General features: G+C 38.6%; 1 protein-coding gene across 11 annotated transcripts in view; it reads left to right on the plus strand.

Moving 5' to 3' along the window:
• The window catches only part of LOC134340857 (myelin transcription factor 1-like protein), a 441,621-nt gene that overhangs the window by 351,860 nt on the left and 75,196 nt on the right, over positions 1 to 14,565 (plus strand). For 10 of the 11 annotated variants that reach the window (XM_063038433.1, XM_063038472.1, XM_063038480.1 and 7 more), the window contains one exon: positions 4,198 to 4,446. The exons of the other annotated variant lie outside the window; for it this stretch is intronic. In XM_063038433.1, the coding sequence (XP_062894503.1) occupies positions 4,198 to 4,446 (249 nt within the window). The remainder of the gene's footprint in view (positions 1 to 4,197; positions 4,447 to 14,565) is intronic. 11 annotated transcript variants of the gene reach the window in all.

A 14,565-nucleotide genomic window follows, 5' to 3' on the forward strand; every position in this document is an offset into this window, starting at 1 on the left:
CTACAGGAAGTTGTACAGCTGTAATTTTATTCTCCCTTTCAAATTGTGTATAAAAGGCATTGAGCTCATCTGAGAATGAAGCAAAGCAGCCATTCATGATGTTAGGTTTCATTTTGTAAGAAATAATGGCCTACAAACCCTGCATCCGATTCCATCCTAACTTCAATCAGAATTGCTTTCTCGCTCTTAAGATAGCCTTTCCACTCTTAACATAGCTTTTGTAGATTGTACCTGGATGTCTTATATAATTGTGCTGGAAGAATGGAGATGGATGTTTTTTCTACCTAAGAGCAGGATGAAGATACTCACCCCCTGGGTATCCTGCTGCTCAGAAAAATATTAGTGCCAGTGAGATCGCTACATATCTCCGTACTCTAGCTGAATATATGAAAAGAGCGTCCAGTACCCACCAAGCCAGGCAAGGTTTGGATATACCTGAGTCCATTCGACACAGCAGCCTGTTTAAAATATTATGATAGTTTATTTCCTGGTATCTAGCATGCTCTCTAAAGAGTTATTATTATAGATGTTTAAGAGAATAAAACAATACAATGAAAGCATGTTAAAAAATATGTGAAAGGTAACCCGATGCTTGTTTGAAATGCACACTGCCATACTCTCATTCATGACGTTTAATCCAGTGAACCTTTTCAACTCCTTTAAATGCCCTATATGTACTTTCCTGCGTATTCCACCAAATATTTGGAAACAATCTCTTAAGTATCCTAAGTAGTTCACAGCCATGAAATTTCTGTTCTTTAGGGAAACGCATATGAAAGCTCTTTCAAGAATATCCTTCACTATATTTAATTTGGAACAACCGAATTTCTATGGCTAGAAAAAAAATGCAATGTGAGAAATTTTTAAGACATTGGACACAGGAGAAGAGTTAGGCCACTCAGGCCATTGAGTCTGCTCTGTCATTCCATCGTGACTGATTTATTTGTTTTATTTATTGAGATACAGTGCAGAATACGACCTTCCAGCTCTTTGAGCAGCACTGCCCAGCAATCCCCTGATGTAATCCTAGTCTAATCATGGGACAATTTACAATCAGCAAGGAACCTACCAACCGGTAGGTCTTTGGACTGTGGGAGGAAACCAGAGCACCCAGAGGAAACCCACACAGTCACAGGGAGAACATACAAACTTCTTACAGGCAGTGGTTGGAATTGAACTCAGGTCGTCTGTACTGTAAATCATTGTGCTAACCACTACACTACATTATCCCTCTCAAACCCATTTGCCTGCTTTCACTCCACAGCCTTTGATCAACAGCCTGTCCTATTATTTTAAATATCACTGAGAAGTCTTCAAGGTGTCTGTTCACAATCTCATAGTACTCATTGTTAAGTCAGGTTTACACTGTATGAGTAGACAGTCAGGTTACAATTGATAATGGAATTATTCCTGGATCATGCTGCTGTTGTTCTTTGTGTATCCTGTTCATGGACTCCTCTAGTTCATTGTTCTGTTAGACTATCTGTGATCGTGTCAGGAAAAGGGTCATTCTTTGCCCTTTTGGATTATTAACACATAATTTTCTAAATGGAATGGATTTTTCCTCTCTTTCCCATTTAGGTTGTCACAGAGATTTCAATCCTGCATTGTAAATCTCCCAGCCACAGATATGTCTTACTGAGGTTATCCAAATAGATCACTTTGTCTAGGTCAGGCATCTAGTCTTTGTAAAGTATCAGAAGGACTGTAGTTTTTTTAAACTGGCCTATTCAGACAACAAGAAACTGTTAAAAGAAAACTTAGAGGTATCATAAAGTGATTTATCAAGTATTTTGTGTTCTTTACCAGTTGTTTGAAGATAATTACAAAATTGCCATTCCAAACAATGTTTGGAACAAATAAAAAGCCTTCTTTTAAAAAGAACTATTTCAGTCACAGATCATTTGGTAGCTTGTCAAAACTTTATTTGAACTTCAAATAACTTAAATTGCATACATTTTGAATTATGGTGTACCTACCAAATATGATGTTACCCTGCTTCTCTACCATAATTAAAATTTGAGCTTGTTAACATGGTAGAATATAATTTTCGTATTCCATTTCAGAATTTGGTTCCATTGTGCTCAATCATATCTACTGTAATTTGGAAGGTGGAATGCAGATTTCTTATATTGTCATTTGTGTGTGTTTGGTACATATTGCTGAGGACAAATTTCTGCAAAGTTCTAACTGAAAGTCTGACCTGTATTATTCATTACACTTGAAGCATATTATCAGTTAAAGTCACAATTGTGGGTATTTTTAAGGCAGTTCAGTAGCTAAATTCGCCGAGTGTAGCATTTCAATCTGTCTGCATTCAAAATATGGGAAGATAATTAAGACAAAGTGCCCCAAAGCGATTGGATCCCATGAAACTAACTTAGCAAGACCCAACACCTTCAGGGAACAAGTATCAGGAGAGAAGATCATCAGGGAGAATGGAGGAAATTAAAATGATCACTTCTATCAGACTCATCAAGAGGCAAAAACCTAGTAAACTCGTTTGAAATGAATATGTGCAGTCCTAGCACAATTCCTGAAATCCTGATATTAGACATACTTTCCTGGCCTATTTTCTCTATCTAGTAAAGCACTGTCTAAATTAGTTAACTTATTTTGTTTCCCATTTAGCTCTGTCATTCGATCTGCATGTCTCCATACTTTCACTTGTTTTCAGTTCAGGAACCTTCCCCATATCATTTCTCTTCTGTAATATATTTCATCTCACCAGCTTTGACCTTATCCCCATTTTGTCCTAATTATCTCTGAAGTTATTCATAATGCCCATCTAAAGCCTACAGTCTTAACCCGTACTTAATTTGCTCCCTGTTTCTTGCCAGGTTTTTTCTCTTCTTGCATGTGATGTATTCATTGTCAGGTGAATGAACTTTGTTTTCACTGATGCAGTCACTTCATATCCTATTAGGAGGACTAATGAAGTGTTTCCAAGGTGTCATTTTTTTCCAGGAAATGTAATTACTTTTAATGAGCAGTCAGAGCTCTGTTTTGCATGTGAAGTAGACCACATCAAATTGTCCATCCAAGGGCAATGCCTAGATCATCAACTTATGACCCATTAAAGAAAGGATAAACTTAAAACTGTCAAATGATCTGAATAGTCAAGAGTTCATGAACTACTATTGATGGGTCTCCTGTAATTTAATATTAGGTAAAGTAGACACCACTGATTAAGGAACAAAGAGGCCATCAATGAAGAACAGGGAATGTACAGGTTTTGTTGGCAGATGTAGTTAATGTTAACAAAATTGTACAGGATGAGGGCAGTCAGTATCATCTGTCCCCTGCACATGTCTTCAGGGAACTTATGACATCTGGGTCCTGTAGCACATCATGTAGAAAGAGTAATCTTTGCGTAATACTATTGCAATTGTCAAGGGACGAGTCGACATCAACAGTGGCCTTGATTATCCCCGAAGTCAGTTTAGCCAAGGAAAGAGAATTAAGGATGAGTTAGCCAGTGCTGAGTGACATTGATGGGTCTAAATTGCTTCAAGTTAGATAAATTGCTGGCAGGCCTTGGCTAATTTGTTGATCCTTGATTGTAATGTTGCCTGCAAAACCACAAAAGAGTAATGTAATAAATTACATCTTTCAGAGACACTGGAGGGTGGATACTGTACAACTGGAAAAGCAACATTATTCATGGAGAACTGCATATCTGTCTATACTGAAACTACAAACAATATAAATGTTCCATTATGAGATTTAGTAGATCTACAAACACTATGTTTTACGTAACTGTAAAATGATACATTCTTCATTAATCTCCTCATCCTCTTTCCCCAGCACTTTTTTGAAATCTGAATTTTTCCCTGGAGAAAAACTGCCAAAATTTACAGCAAGATCATATTTTTCTTTCTAGAAATCAAATATAGAATGTATGGTTCTTTTTGTTCAAAATTTGGGAAGGCAATTTTTATTGGTCTTTTTTTATATTTGAAAGTAATACAGTAAGGATTGGTTACCAATCATTTTTACCAAAATAGAAGAGCAATTCAAGGTTTCAAGTTCATTCTCCTGAGAGCGTTTTCCTTTTGCTTCATGGGGACGTGACATTATTCACAAAGTAATGCATAAAGCTATCATTAATTTAATATCAGACTAAATAGAGAGAGTTTACAGTGTAACTGGTATGCAGTGCAAAGTCAGTTAAAAGGGATGATCTTTATTATACAGAATCCTGAGATCGAGGTGGATGAGAATGGAACCCTAGATCTGAGCATGAACAAACAGAGACACAGGGACGGCAGCTGTGGCAGCAGCAGCAGCACTGGCCTGCTGACTCCATTAGAGCCAATGTCCCCACAGCGACAGAACATGATGGTCAACAAGTGCTATGCAATGAACGAGAGTGATTGCTGGGACTTCCCGGTAGACTACACCAAAATGAAACCTGGGACGATGGATGAGGAGGACCCCAAAGAGGTACTTGTGAAAGGCCAATTTAAAATAAAACAAACAAATGGCAAAACGCCTGAGGTTTACTGATTATGCATATTCCTGCTGTGCAAAGATAGAATTAAGTGTTTTTCCATCAATTGCAAACAATTATGATGCATTTTGACATTCCTTTTTTCTCCTGCAACTTTTTTTTGCTGGTCATTCAGGGATCATCACTGGTGAAGCTGCTCAGCAGAGTCCAGGTGTATAATTTAACATATGCATATAGACAAAGGTGAAATAGTCTGTGTTAATGATATCAGCTGATGATAATTTAAGCTCTTTGCACATGGAATCAGTATTTTCACCAATCCAGTCCCAGACAATGTCATTGGAATTGCCATTGAATATTAATAATAGAAAAAAAATTTGGTGAAGGAAGGGGAGTTGGAAAAAATCCTTCATATGTTCACATTAATCATGAGAGTGTATACACCTTGACTTTATTAAGAGAACGTTGATGGTGAGGTCACCACATGACACTTGATTGACACCCCCGAATGAATATGACATTTTTGCTTGTTATTTTTTTCTGGAGACAACAATGCAATATCAGAAAGAGTGGCTCCCTGGTGGTCATTTGTGCTTAAGCCTGTATATTCATATTTGCCTTCAATGGTTGAGCATTGGCTGCTTTTCTTGCTGGCCAGAGATTTTTAATTGCTTTTCAGCAGCAACAAACATATTTTATTTCCCAGAGAACTAAAGACAAGGATAAAAAATAATCTGAGTTGAATAAGTACAATTTTGTCAGAAAACCCCAAACTCAAGTCATCCTCCTTTTTTTCATCAGCTGCTGACAATTTGCTGTTTATTTTGAGTATCTTACTTAGTTCAGATTGCAGCGTCTGCAGGTTTTTTTAAATCGTGCACCACAGGGGATGTGTCCAGTGGCAAGCCACTACATTTGAATTAACTGTAAGTGACTGCCTATCTACATCTGCTGTGATGTACACAGTTAGGCAGAGGAGTGCATATACAAAATTAAAATTCAGTTCTGGTCACCTCACTACAGGAAGGATGTGGAAACAATAGAAAGAGTGCAGAGGAGATTTACAAGGATGTTGCCTGGATTGGGGAGCATGCCTTATGAGAATAGGTTGAGTGAACTCGGCCTTTTCTCCATGGAGTGACAGAAGATGAGAGGTGACGTGATAGAGGTGTATAAGATGAGAAGAGTCATTGATGATGTTGATAGTCAGAGGCTTTTTCCCAGGGCTGAAATGGTCAACAGTTTTAAGGTGTTTGGAAGTAGGTACAGAGGAGATGTCAGGGGTAAGTTTTTTACACAGAGTGGTGAGTGCGAGGAATGGGCAGCTGGCGACGGTAGTGGAGGCAGAAACAAAAGGGTCTTTTAGGAGACGCTTGGATAGGTACATGGAGCTTAGAAAAATAGAGGGCTATGGTAATTTCTAGGTAATTACCCGAGGTAATTTCTAAAGTAAGTACATGTTCGGCACAACATTATGGGCTGAAGGGCCTGTATTGTGCTGTCCGTTTTCTATGTTCTATGTTCTAAACAGTAGAATAGCAAAGGATTAAAAATGTTTTGTTTCAGACCAAACTGGTAATCAATAGTTTGCTGCACTTTTATGTCCTCAGAACATTCTTGCCATAGGATTTTAATTTGTCACTGGGATGAGTCAGAGGAATGTAAAAACAAGAACTATATGTGTATGTCTACTCTGTTCAAATAGTCATTTGGATTTGAGGATGACGTGTTTGCACTTCAGTTCTGTGGCTTTTGATGAGGCGAATGTGAGTCCCATAGCCTCTGTGCCTTGTGGGGCAGGAAATGTTTGACAGGGAATGTGAGAGGTTAGTGTGGAACTAATACACTCCTTCAATCATTTACTTTGGCTTTCTGGGTGCTCCTTCGAAAGTGACTCATGTTCTCAGCACCCTTCCAATGCTTCTTTCCATTTTGATCAGTAATGGGCCATGGCTTTCCCTGGAGAAATATGTGATTTTTTTTTCAAGAAGGCTTTGAGAATTACTTTGAGTTGTTTCCTGGGTCTTCCTGTGAATCTCTTGATGTGATGAACTGTGGCATAGAGTTCCAGTTTAAGGAGTCTGTTGTCAGGCAGACAAACAATGTGGTCTGTGCCACAGAGTTGACAGAGTGTAATGATCTTCTCAGTAATGGATATGCTGACCTGAGGGAGAACCTTTGAGTTGGTTTGCTAATCCTGTCAGTAGACTTGAAAGATTCTGCAGAGATGTGATGTGTAACTCTGCCAGACATGCTTTTTTAATGTCTTTTGCAGAACTTCTAAGAATCACCATACAGGAGAGTGTAGAGATCTCCTTCTGTTTGAATAAAACTTTTAGTAATTTCCGCTCCAAAGATCAGCATACCTCAGCTCAAAAATGCAAATCCAGTTGCTTTTTTCTCTTTGTTGTATTGAAGGATCCTTATTACCAATAAGTACTTTGCCAATTAGTCTGGTGGAAATTCTAAAGGTCTTAATCATCTAGAAACTTCCCTCAACTTCATGAAACTTGTGATGTTATGTCAAATAATGGCATCCTAACTACATGTGAGTTTCTCCATCACTCTCTGATCTCCTCTTTCTTTCACACTGGGGAAGACAACAATTCTAGTCTAAACTAGACAACAATTCTCGTATACAATTCTAATACGCTAATTCTTGAATCAGAGAAAGTTTGTACCATAGGTCAACGCCATTCATCCCATCATGTCTATGCCAGTCAAGGAAAACTACTCAGATTACTCCATTTCACAGCAGATCCACTGCCCTGCAGGTCAACACTTCAAGTAAATAACCAGGCTGTTTCTAAATGTGATCAGGTTTTCTGCCTCTAGCATTCCTTTCAGATAGTGAGTTCTGAACTCTGACCACCTTCTGGGTGGAAGACTTTCTTTGTCTCCTTTCTAACCTTTCAGCTAACTGCTTTAAATCTATGCTTCCTGATTTTTGTCCACCCTAGTGAGGAATGCATGGCCTTCCTATTTATGCTATTCTAAGCCCCTCATAATTTTATATATCTTTATAGTTAGCCCTCTGCCTCTTCTGATACAGAAACAAAAAAAGCAGCTCTAGCTTATCCAATCTTTCCTCACAGCTTTTATTTTCCAGTCCTGGCAGCATCCCCACAAACATCCTTTGTATCCACCCCAATGCAATCACATCTTTCCTACAATGCAGTTACCTGAACTGTACACAGCTTTCAAATGGTGAAACAACTGCACCTCAGGAGGACATAGAAAATGTAAATTACAATTTCAATACCAACTGTTCAGTAGGGGTTATGCAAGCATAGGGTACACAAATTTTATTCTGTAGCTTGTTTTTCACATCACTGTTAGTAACAAAAATGGACTTAAGCTAACTTCCTCAGTTCATTCACTAACAGAATCACATAAATAGAAAAGCAGAATGAAAAGCACAACAGGAAAGTCTTTTTCTATCTGTTCTGCCTATCCATCTTATAAAATATTGTATGACTGGTCACGTACAGACACCTCATTGTTCTGTAATTATCTGTTGGCCTGTAACATGCTGTCAGTCAGGTGGACCAAGCACCTCGATCCTTACGTCACCTTTCTCCTGTCTGTCAGTCAGGTGGACTGAGCGCGTTCCTCCTTACTTCGCCTTCTCCTGTTGCAGCCACTGTATTTCTTCTCATACTTCACTTTTCCACTTTTGCTCTCTCTAATCCTCGCTATTTCCATCTGCAGCCCTCGTGCTTCCAGCAGTGTGTAAAAGTATTCACCTAGGATCAATGGAAACTCTGGAGTAAATGCATTAGAAACTTGAAAATGGCCCTTTGTTCAGATTTATAACATTACCGTTTTTTACTCCTGTATTTCTGTCAGGGTTATTCTGCAAATTAGTCAAAGTAACAGCAGGGAAGAATTCCACAGAAATGTCAAAGTACTTCATTATCACCTTTGGCTTTTCATGGTATAACATCCTTTCCCAGATGTTTATTGTTCACTGATAGGCTCTTTGGTGAACCAAATGAATAAACTCTTAAACCTTTCCTGATAAAAGGCTTTCCCAGGTCTCCACTTACATCTATTCTGCAGTGTATTTCCCCACACCTTACGTTGAATGCTCCGAATGCACGGATTCCCCTCAAAGGCTGGTTAACCTCCTTCCCAGCTTGTCTTGCTTTACAATCATCCTGACTAAGGTTGTGGTCCTGTTTTACAAAAGCTGGGATGGAAATGCAATTATGCCAGGTAAAAATTGCATTCAAAACTTCTTCCCCATTTGCACATTCCCCTTACCCACAGTAAAGCAATTGTCCTTAGTTTCTCACCCCATTGTCTCCCCAGTCCAGTCTTCTTGACCCTCTGAGCCCAAGATCTAGCTTCACTTAAGCGTCCTTTGTGGATAGCACAGTGACAGAGCCAAAACAGTTGTTGCCACACAGTGAGCCATACTGAGGTTCAGTCCTGACGTCAGGTGTGTCTGCGTGGATTTTGGACATTCTCCCTGAGACTGCATGGGTTTCTTCTGAGTATTCCAGTTTCCTTCCACCTTCCAACGATGTGCAAGTTAGTAAGCTATCAGATGGTGCAGATGGGAAGTAGATTGGATGAATTTAACAAATGGCATTAACGTAAGATTAGTGTAAATCGCATAGATGGTGGGCAAAAGGATGTGTTTCCTTGCTGTATCTATGACTCTCCAGCTCATCAGTGTATTTTCAAGATTTTCTATCCTAATTCAGACTTGGGCTTTTCTTTTTGCTCATTATTTGTTTTCCGTCAAGTTTTGAAGGCAAACTATTGAAGGCAATGTTTGACAGCTGATCGGAGGAGTGCAGCAGATCAGGCAGCATCTATGGAGAGGAAAAAACAATTGATATTTCTTCGTCAGGAAGGGTTTTGGCCCGAAAGGTTGACTATTTATTCGTCTCCGTAGATATCGCTGGACCTGCTGGGTTTCTGCGGCATTTTGTGCATTACTCTGGATTTGCAGCAACTGCAGAATCTCTTGTGTTTAACAGCTGACCCTTATGTAACCTGTCTATCCAATGGACCCATTAATAATGATTAGGGAACTGAGGTAAAAGAGGAGCCAGAGGTTTTTGAAAACTAAGAATGTGTAGGCTAAATACAGCAATATTAATATTTGAAATGATCTGCAGCTTGGGAAAGATACCCTGAAAACTGTGAATTACTGGAAATTGATGGCACTCTGCCACTGTGTAAAAATATCTCTTTGTACTTAACCTCCCTCTGTTTCATGAATTTTCAGCATTCATGGCCCATTAAATTAATCACAGAAAGTTAGGTCTAGTAATTAACACCAGAGGTACCTTTTAATAATATGATCATTGTTAATGACTAACAATCAACCTCTCATAGCTAGAAAATGAACAGTTGCAAATGTGGAATCTCAGCCCTCCATTGTTGTTGAATTTTTTTTTAAGCATCTCTCTTTTTTTCCTGCTTTTCCTTGTTGTGTCCTTGCTTCTCTGTCTCTTAATTTATTTTTTGTTCATTTTTCCTGTCTTATTTGAGTATACAGTGAAATAATGTGTCAATGGAACATTCAGGATGTTTCTAAAGAAAATTTACAATACATTGCTGCAGATTAATTAAACTCTTACTCTTTTGGGGCTTTTCCTGGAGCCTCAATTCACTGGGTCTTCCAAAGCCATTGTCAGTAGAGTTCCTAGAATATCATATCAATTTTCTCAGGCATGCCTTTTGTCAGAGATAGATGAAAATTCCACTCTGTTGACTGGCATGACTTTACCTTAGGGGAAAAAAATCACACAGTTCAGATGCTGCCCCAAACTGCTATGCACATATGGCTGCAAATGATTGCCTCTCTGCCATCCAGAGTCATTAAACCTTAGAATCATTAAGTCCAGAAATGGTGATTATTATGTCACTTGGACATCATCTAGGCTGAAATTCCATCACTGAGGGAACAGTGCACTAGCTTTTGGCTGAAACATTACGCAAATGCAGGCTAAACCAGCATGTACATAAACTGACATTTGGCTTTGTATGAAGAAAAGCAGGTGAGTTCAGCAGGCTAATACTTATCCCTTTGTCAACATCATTCAACTAGATTATCACACCGCTGCTGCAGAAGCTTGCTATTCCTGAACTCATTACATTATTTCATACAAGGAAAAACTGACTTTATTTTAAACATAATCTAATGATTGCAAATTGTTTTGGGGTGTGATGAAAGGTGAAATATATTCACAGGTTCTCGCCCTCTATTTGTTGCTCTTCTGTGTGAAAGTTATATCTGCTTCTCTAGACAATTAACTATAGAAGAGTGCAGATTTCTACTATTTAGTTGGTCTGGTTGTCAATGCCAACATTCAACTTCACTGAGTTGTAAATTTTTAATAAGCATTGCTTGATTGTTCTTAGTGTACAGCCAGTACTTTAAATGAAAATTAAAATGGTTGTTTTATACTTTTTCATTATCACACGAAGATCTTTGTAATTCTCTTTAGAGTGCATGTACATTCACACAGGGAGACGCATACAAGCATCTCTCCAATCAGAAACTGTCTTACTATTGGCATTGAAACAACTACGTTAGTACAATTATAGTACAATGTAACTTTTGCACCAGATTAGAACTATATTAATAGTGAAATGCACAATGTCTGTGATGAGTGACGGAGCCAATAGTGCAATAAAGTGTTTAACATCTGAGATAGATATGATAGTGTTGCACACTGTTCCAGACTAGAATTGTCCAGAAATACAGGGAAGGGAAGTTGGCACACTTGAAAAAGGGTTAAATTAAAAATGAAAATTAGTGTAAATAAACTAACCTGCTGTTTCTGTTGGTAGCTTCGTGCCAATTAAAATAAATTCCAGGTGCAGATGGGCTATTTTTAATATCATTACTATCTTAGCACAAATCAAACTGCTAAAAATAAGGCATTAAGGAAAACAATTAATGCTTTCAGAACCAGCAGGTGAGGGCTCAGACAATTAAGACATGGAATACTGGACTGTAGAAAGTCTAACAACTGATCATATTATTGACATAAACAACCTTGCAAACTGAAGTTCACTCTGATACCTTCAAGCAATATTTTACCTCGTTTTTAGTGAAGATGTTTTATACTCAGGTAAGCTTTGCAAGACACCTGTTTCTGAAAATAAGCAGTGCAAGGTATTCACTGATTCAGTTAAAATTTCCCATCTCTCATGGAAATTTCACAGCATGGAAAGTTCAAGGAAGTTAGCAATCCATCCATGCACCCTTTGGAGGTACTATCGTAAAGGACTTTGGCTCAAAATCTATAAACCACATGGCAGAAATGTAAATCTATGCTCAGCCATATAATGTTCACTGATCATCGCTGTACACAGTTGTAAATTCGTGTTGTGTATGTGAACTAAGCAAGGATTGTCTGTAGCAATAGCAGTATATATACAACTATTTGCACTGGCAACTTTTGGAAAAGATCTATAATCCAAAGAGCAGCAATTCAAGCTGTCTCAGCAGCACACCTCACTGCAACACTCAGTGCAACCATCACCCCAACATCACACCAGCCAAAGAGGCATTTTTCTGAAGTACTTAAAAAAAAGACAGAACTAGTGGCATATTTGCAGCTGATCAGAAGCCTAGTACAGATGCAGATCAGTAGCTTACTGAGTGACCTCATGAATCCAGCTTCAGAATGGAAGCTTCTTCACTAACAGATTAGGAAAAAAGTGATTTCACGCCGTATCAATGAAGATCACTTTGTTCCATTGAGCTTCTGGCAGCACCAGTGCATGGGAGACCTCTGCTGTTTTCACCTTTTAAGGGTAGACCTACTGAAGATGCCCAGGCATTGAATTCTTTAAATCTTGGTGAAGTAGTTGCTGGTTTATGTGAGCTGAAAGTCATTACCAGCAGTAGAAACAAAGTTAACAAGAAGGTTTGTTTTCGTAAAAGGGTCTGTCTGCACAGCACTTTCTCTGTAGCTAGAGAGGGGAGAAGAGAGAATGTCAGGGATGGAGGGGTCTTTTATGTATGTTTGTCAAATGGTGCTGATTTCTTAGGGTAAGACAGAAAATTACATTGCCAAACAACAGCTGAAGGAAATTCAATGGAGAGGAAAACAGAGTTAACACTTCAGATTAGTGATGTTTGTCATCTACTTCTGGTCAAGAGTCAAGAAAAACCATTCATATCAAGCAGGTCTTCACATTCTGAAGAGATATCCCAAAGAAAAATGTCAGAGCACACTAAGAAAATTAGATCAACAAGAGGGTCCAGAGCAGGCAGCTCAAGATTCCTTCCTTCTATTCCACCGTAACACATTACACAGCAGAACTATGAAGTCAACAAAATCACAAAGATTTGTCAAACTTCACACATGTTCAGTTCTATAATTCCCATAAAATCACAAAATTATCTTAAATTTTATTAAATCTTAAATCTTAAATTGGATCAGCAAATTTGCTGATGATACAAAGATTGGAGGTGTAGTAGACAGTGAGGAAGGTTTTCAGAGCCTGCAGAGGGATTTGGACCAGCTGGAAAAATGGGCTGAAAAATGGCAGATTAATACAGACAAGTGTGAGGTATTGCACATTGGAAGGACAAACCAAGGTAGAACACCTTAATGGTAAGGCACTGAGGAGTGCAGTGGAACAGAGGGATCTGGGAATACAGATACAAGATTTCCTAAAAGTGGCGTCACAGGTAGATAGGATTGTAAAGAGAGCTTTTGGTATATTGGCCTTTATTAATCAAAGTATTGAGTATAAGAGCTGGAATGTTATGATGAGGTTGTATAAGGCATTGGTGAGGTCGAATCTGGAGTATTGTGTTCAGTTTTGGTCACCAAATTACAGGAAGGATATAAATAAGGTTGAAAGAGTGCAGAGAAGGTTTACAAGGATGTTGCCGGGACTTGAGAAACTCAGTTACAGAGAAAGGTTGAATAGGTTAGGACTTTATTCCCTGGAGCGTAGAAGAATGAGGGGAGATTTGATAGACGTATATAAAATTATGATGGGTATAGATAGAGTGAATGGAAGCAGGCTTTTTCCACTGAGGCAAGGGGAGAAAAAAACCAGAGGACATGGGTTAAGGGTGAGGGGAGAAAAGTTTAAAGGGAACATTAGTGGGGGCTTCTTCACACAGAGAGTGGTGGGAGTATGGAATGAGCTGCCAGACAAGGTGGAAAATGCAGGTTCTTTTTTAACACTTAGGAATAAATTGGACAGATACATGGATGGGAGGTGTATGGAGAGATATGGTCCGTGTGCAGGTCAGTGGGACTAGGCAGAAAATAGTTCGGCACAGCCAAGAAGGGCCAAAGGACCTGTTTCTGTGCTGTAGTTTCTATGGTTCTATGGTTCTATGGTTTAAAGGCGTTATTTACTTAGGAAACTATTAGTTTTCATTAAAAATCTGGAATTGGAACTGGTGGTAAAGTTTGTGTTGCATACTGTTCATACAAATCGAATCGTTACACAGTGCTTTATGTTAAAACAGGTAAAACAAAAATAAAATACAAAATAAAATGAAATAGCTGCAGAGAAAGTGCTGTACAGATAAACAATAAGGTGCAAGATCATAGCAAAGTAGATTGTGAGGTCAAGAGTGTATCTTGTTGTGCTAGGGAACCATTCAATAGTCTTACAGTAGTGGTGTAGAGCTGTCCTTGAGCCTGGTGATATGTGCTTTTACTCTGTTAGACCTTCTGCCCAATGGGAGAGGGGAGAAGAGAGAACGTCAGGGATGGATGGGGTCTTTGATTATGCTGGCTGCTTCAGAAAGTGAGAAGTACAGATAGAAAGCATGGATGGGAGGCCAGTTTTTGTGATGTTCTCAGATAAGGCTTAGTCAAAAGCTGTATCCTGTTATGTTTTGCTGAGTTTAGTTTAATTATTATTTCTTATCCCTTCCATCTCTCATTACTCTCTGCTACAAAGGTGGGTTCCTTCACCATGTACATGAGCTCCCTGAGTTATGAATGACCTGACTTGAGGAAATCATAGTTTACTCATATTTTCATGTACATTTTAATGCATTTTTCAAGCTAGTAATAGTATTAAAGTATTTCATGGTATTCATTAATGACAGGATGCAATATATATTCTATTACTTTAATTATTGGCAGAGTTATGCTGATTATTCA

This window comes from Mobula hypostoma, chromosome 2 (genome assembly GCF_963921235.1).
Source record: "Mobula hypostoma chromosome 2, sMobHyp1.1, whole genome shotgun sequence".
Classification (NCBI taxonomy): Eukaryota; Metazoa; Chordata; class Chondrichthyes; order Myliobatiformes; family Myliobatidae; genus Mobula; species Mobula hypostoma.